The 6,022-nt window shown below is 38.5% G+C and overlaps 1 protein-coding gene across 1 annotated transcript; it reads left to right on the top strand.

The window, feature by feature from the left end:
- The first annotated feature begins 321 nt into the window (after positions 1–321).
- On the top strand, positions 322–4,223 carry LOC112776082 (ABC transporter I family member 20). Its single transcript, XM_025820058.3, has 7 exons — positions 322–1,016; positions 1,109–1,242; positions 1,842–1,961; positions 3,135–3,230; positions 3,331–3,483; positions 3,565–3,642; positions 3,838–4,223. Exons 1-7 carry the CDS (start codon positions 845–847, stop codon positions 4,075–4,077), a joined length of 993 nt encoding a protein of 330 aa, XP_025675843.1. The 5' UTR covers positions 322–844; the 3' UTR covers positions 4,078–4,223.
- The last annotated feature ends 1,799 nt before the right edge of the window (positions 4,224–6,022 follow it).

Genomic DNA, 6,022 nt, shown 5'->3' with positions numbered 1-6,022 from the left:
GGATTTTTGGTAAATTTCTGGTGCTAAATGTGGGTGTCATCAGGGTTCTTTTATAATTGTTGGTGTGAATAAGAGAGATAAATAAAAAATTTTTGTCCATAAAATAGTGCGAGAATGGAATACAGCGTTTTGGCATCAACAAAACTCTAAGTTTTGCTTACTATGTAGGGAGTGGCTACCTCAAAAAATTAGCTCATTGACATGTAGAAACGTAATAGGTAAGAATAAGATAGATAGCGGTTTTCTTTTTTTGAAATAGAGGGCCCCGGGGGGTTGGTGGTTTGGGTTTATTTTAAGGGTTTAGGAGGTTTCAATGAGATCAAAGATCCATGACCAAAATGAAAAAAAAAAAAGGATCAAAGATCATTAGTTAGTTTTGGTCCTGGCATCTTCTTATTAGACGCAGATCCCCGTCCAATACTGCCTATCGCAATTGGGCTCTTGCTGTAGTCACCCAAAAACTGAAAACAGTTTAACAAACAGTCTAACAACTCCAAAACTCACATGGAGCAAAAACATAAGTTAAAAAGCCTCGATCAATGTGTTCTGACAAAAACATTTGCTGTTCATGTCTGAAAAAAAAAAAAACGTATGCTGTTCACTTGCTCTGGCTTTATTCCCAACTAGGCAACTACCATCCTTCATGGTAGGTGGTGGAAAGTTTGAATTCGAGTGTCCCAGACATAGCCACGCTTCCCCCCTTCCTTCGAAATGCTTTCTCACCGACATTTGCTGAATCTCACAGCGTGTCTGTTACAAATTTCAGTAGCACACACATGCCGAGTTAGCTATAAAATTAGTTGTGAACTTTGAAGCTATTTGTTTGTGTTGCTGAACGGTGAAGATGGGCGTTGTTTGCGGGAATTCAGAACCGACGATTGAGATTAAAGATCTGAAATTCACGTACCCCGGCATCGACGGTCACCCTCCGCCGGGCTCCGCTCCTCTCATTCAGGACTTCTCTCTCTCACTCTCTTCCGGCGATCGATGCCTCCTTGTTGGATCCAATGGCGCTGGTTAACTCTCTTCCCCACGCCCACACTCTCTCCGTTTCTTTCTATATGTCTTATTTTGAGTCTGAAGAGGCGTTTTACGTTTTGATTGATAGGGAAGACGACGATTCTCAAGATATTGGGAGGGAAGCACATGGTCGAACCGGGAATGGTTCGTGTGCTTGGAAGATCGGCTTTTCATGACACCAATTTGACGTCCTCTGGTGATCTCTGTTATCTTGGTGGCGAGGTTCGTCCCCTCTTTTTCCATTTATTTCTTTTTTCTTTTTTCAACTAACAAGATTAGCTTTAGAATAAGCATCATCAAAGTTATTTGCATCCAATTCATATAGTTTGGGTTTTATTCTTTTCTATGGTGTATTGCTTATCCTATGAGAAGGGGAGCGTTAGAGTCTCCATGTCACCTTAAAATCCCGGGTTCAAACTGTCAAACTGTGAAAACAGTTACTATGTAATTGTCAGGTTAAGTTGCATACATCACACCTTCTAGGTGCGGCCTGTTTTCGGACTCTGCGCTAACGCAGGATGCTTGTGCATTGAACTGCCTTTTTTATTGCTTATCCTATGAGAACCACAAACTTGCTTCATACTTCATACTTAAATGATGTTTCTTGTTCATAAAACAATTACATATTTTGGGTTCTCCCATTGTTTTCACCAACATGCATCTCAACAATAGTCAAGAAGTGATGAAGATGCTGCTTACACGATCAGGAATTTTGTATTGCAGTTATTAGTTCTCTTTTAATTTTTTTTTTTTATCTTGTATCATGTTAGATTTTAGTAATTGATTCTTTTACTTCTTGTTCATTGGGGGCCTGGGTGCAGTGGAGGCGAGATGTTGCTTTCGCGGGTTATGAGGTTGCAATACAAATGGATGTTTCTGCTGAAAAGATGATATTTGGTGTGGCTGGGACTGATCCTGAAAGAAGAGCAGAGCTAATCAAGGTTGGATGAATCTGTTTTATGTCACTTAAGCCTAACCTAACACTTTCACATGCTCTTAGTTTATGTCTGAACATGCTTTTCATGAATATTTTTATTGATGGTAGATGAGTTTATTGATAATAAGGTACTTGTGTCTTTAACATACAGAATGAGTTATACTTCACCAAGTTTAAAGTGAAACAGAATAGTACCATAAATTATTTATGCCTTTAGCATTTTCTAAATTATCTAGTTAATGTGCATGGATACGGGCATATGGCTTTATAAGGGATAGTGTCAATTGTTGTTTGGTTATAGGTCTTTCTTTGTGTTCTCTGAGACTATATGTTTGATGATAAAAACATCAAGAGGATAAGCAAAATCTAAATTTTGCAGGATGTTATAGTTGATGAGTGGACATACTAGACAAGATGTAATTAGAATGAACGAGTTATAGAAAAAGTTGAGCCAGCATCTTGTCAGGGACTGGGTGAATCGTGAATTCGGCCTTGGTTGCATCAGTTAGATGAGTTTGAGGAAAAAAATGGACACACTTTTGTAAGTGACTACTGACTTTTTGTAGTGTGGGGATGTGAGGATTTGGTGAGATATTCTCTATTGGGAAAACAAAATCTCGCGAGAAGTGAGAAAATGAGAGGCAGGCAGAGTTTTTGAGTGGACTTGGGAGGGTTACGGGTTCCTCCATTGCCCTTAAGAATTTTCCCTTCCTATGCTACCATGCATCTCATATATTTCCAGTGATTCCTTACTAGATTTGGCCATAGACTAGCAATGCACAGGTGTTTTGTTTTGTTTTGGAGAGAATGTCCAAGAAAAACCATAGCCAAAACATTAAAAGGTACTTAAAATTTGTTGCCTTGTTTATACGCAGTTTAAACTAGAGTGCAATGACATTGTTTGATCTATTGGTAGATCCCTAACATCTGGAATTTGTTTTTTCTTTTGTGTCTAATTTTAAAATGGGTAGCTCCATGAATTGCATCCTGTAAGATAGCAAAAGACAGAGCTCATCAATTCTGAATGCAACGAAGTTTAGATCGTTTTGTTTCTGTTAATATTCATGTCCTCTGGTTATGCATGGCTAGTTTCTGAGAAGGCTTCACCGACCATGCATATGTACATTTTATCTGGGATGCCATGGTTTAGTTTCTGTCTTGCTTTCCAACTTGGCAGGTATTGGATATAGATCTCTCTTGGAGATTGCATAAAGTATCTGATGGTCAAAGAAGAAGAGTTCAAATTTGTATGGGTCTCCTCAAACCATTCAAGGTACGCTATGGAGTATGCAAAAGTAATCACATACATGTTCATAGCTCTATATTTGTGCTTCATTGCACTTTGTTCATAAGGTTGCTCCCTACTTGTGTAGGTTCTTCTACTCGATGAGATAACAGTCGACCTTGATGTTCTAGCAAGAGCTGACCTTTTGAAGTTCCTAAGAAAGGAATGTGAAGAGAGGGGTGCTACTATTATATATGCAACACATATATTTGACGGTCTTGAGGATTGGCCAACTAATATAGTATGTCTAAATCCCATTCTGAATTGTTCCATGTCAAATTTTAATCATAATCCTTTATTGTATTCTATGTTCTTTTATCAGGTTTATGTAGCGCATGGAAAGCTGCAATTAGCCATGCCTATTGATAAAGTCAAGGAAACTAGCAAACTGTCATTAATGGTTTGTTCTGTTCCTAATCTTGACATTGGAAGTTCCTTATAAACTATTTGTGTCTCTCAACCTTGTCAGCGATGGCCTTAAATGCTACATAACGGTTACAGAGTGAACAGTGTGGATGCAGGCTAAGCAGTGCAATCTTATATTTTTGAAAATTATATAAAAACAAAATTTGTATTGTTGGTTTTGAATATACAGAGAACAGTTGAATCTTGGCTGAGGAAAGAACGCGATGAAGATAGAAGGAAAAGAAAAGAGAGGAAGGCAGCTGGTCTTCCTGAATTTGAAAAGCAAGTTGATGGAAGCCGCGTAGCAGGGGATCCAGCTCGTGCTGCTGTTCGAGTAATCAACAATGGCTGGGCAGCAGGGCGATTGACGTCTACGGTTGCTGGTGAGGAGAACTTTATGCTCAGCTCAAACAGAGTATTGAGGCAGTAGATAACACTACAAATTCTACTAGCTCTTTGCTCTATATCTATGGGTTTTATTTAGATTTATTTTAATTTTTTTTTTCAATGCTGTCATGTATAATCCTTTGTAATAGAGACACAGGTTGTCAGGTTATACAAGAAATAAATTTCCCATATTATGTTGTTTTCTTTTCCTCAGATTTTGCATTGAAGAGCTTATGTTTTCAATGGGAATTTATGTTTTGGGACCTTTGTTTTCTCTTATAAGTTGGTTGGTTGGTTAGATATCTTTTTAGATAAATCTAATACACTTGACTCAAAATATGGGAGGTAAGTGGCCCAAAAAGAAAATAGACACCAATCTGATGTAATCTCTCTAATCAGCGGCAGTTATGCTAATCGTACTCCAAACTAAAGACAAGCCACTGATCTGATAAACAACATGAAGGATAGCAGAAACAACTTGGCAAATCAGCGAACCAAGCTTGCAAAGCAAACGGAAATTATATAGCGCCACTGGCTTCCAGTGTAGTTGAAAGTTGAAACAAGCCTCCATAGCAACCTTATAACACTTGGCAGCGAATTTCAGCTTAGGGATGTCAATGGGGCAGGGCGGGGGCGGGGGATGCCTCCCTGCTCCCCATCCCCGCCCTCAGATTTGCTCCCCATCCCCACCCCATTCCCCGCCGTGGGGGAATATTGCTCCCCATCCCCATTCCCCACAGGGCCCCATTCCCCGCGGGGACCCCATTCCCCATCTACATAATAGTTCTAACTAATTATTAATTTCCATATGAATAGAGCTACAAGTATCTATCTTATACAAAAACTGCAAGATTTTATACAAAAAGTCTAAATGATACGATGGTGACTTCTTTCGAAATAATACAATGGAGGGACGCAACGACGGGTCAAAGGAAAAAGCAGTGAACGAGGTGGGAGATGCGGCAATAGAGAGGAGAATGGACACGACGGTAGAGTTACGAAAAGGAACGCCGCAAATAGAAATTACGACGCGGTAAGGATGATGGCATGGTGAGGTGTGACGATGCGGTGAGAGGGTGACGAGGGGGTGGCTGCAGAGAGGTTGGATGGAGTATAGACAGCCTTAGGGATCTCTGAATTGAAGAAGGATTATGCAAATAAAGATTAGGAGTTTTGGGTTTCTGTATATATATATATATGTGTGTGTGTGTGTGTGTGTGTGAGAAATGACTAAAAAACATATATGAGAATAAACTATTAAAGATAATTTAAGGAATTAATAAATTTCGGGGAATAGTGGGGACGGGGCGGGGATCCCCGCTCGGGTCCCCGCACCTGCTTCGGGGGAATTTTGTCCCCCATCCCCATCCCCACGGGGAAAATTCCCCACAATCGGATCCCCATTCGGGGCAGTCCCCGCAGGGATCCCCGCGTCTCGGGAAATTTTGCCATCCCTATTTCAGCTCCTTGAAAAACACCATCGTATTTTGACTATTTTCAAATATTGTGTGCAAACCGAGAACTTTTTTGAATAAATAAATAACTTATTGTTGTAAAATAAATCGATAGAGATGAGAAGTAGATATAAAAATAAAATAAAGAGAATAATGTTGTGATAAATATGATGATGTGAATGCCTATTTATTATATAGGTCGTTGATTTTTTCTATGAAAGAATGAAACTCCCAAGTTAAATTGAACTTAAATTAAGTTTGAAAAAGTAAATATTTTACTTCTATAAATAGTGAAAAGGTCTCACACAATTGATGTACAACAAAAATATTCTTCTCTTTCATATATATAATATAAATCCTTTTTTTTTATATCTTTCAGAGCATACGTTACAACATATATAATATTACTAAACATATGAATTACTTCTATTATAGTGAGATAATAGTATTGGTGAACTTTAATATTAGTGTCTTCTATTTATATTTTGTTATTTTTTTATTACCTCTTATTTATTTATTTATTTTATAACACGT

This window comes from Arachis hypogaea, chromosome 19, assembly GCF_003086295.3.
Source record: "Arachis hypogaea cultivar Tifrunner chromosome 19, arahy.Tifrunner.gnm2.J5K5, whole genome shotgun sequence".
NCBI classification, from domain to species: Eukaryota; Viridiplantae; Streptophyta; class Magnoliopsida; order Fabales; family Fabaceae; genus Arachis; species Arachis hypogaea.
The sequence above is the reverse complement of the archived record's forward strand: the minus strand, read 5'-3'. Positions and strand labels throughout refer to the sequence as shown.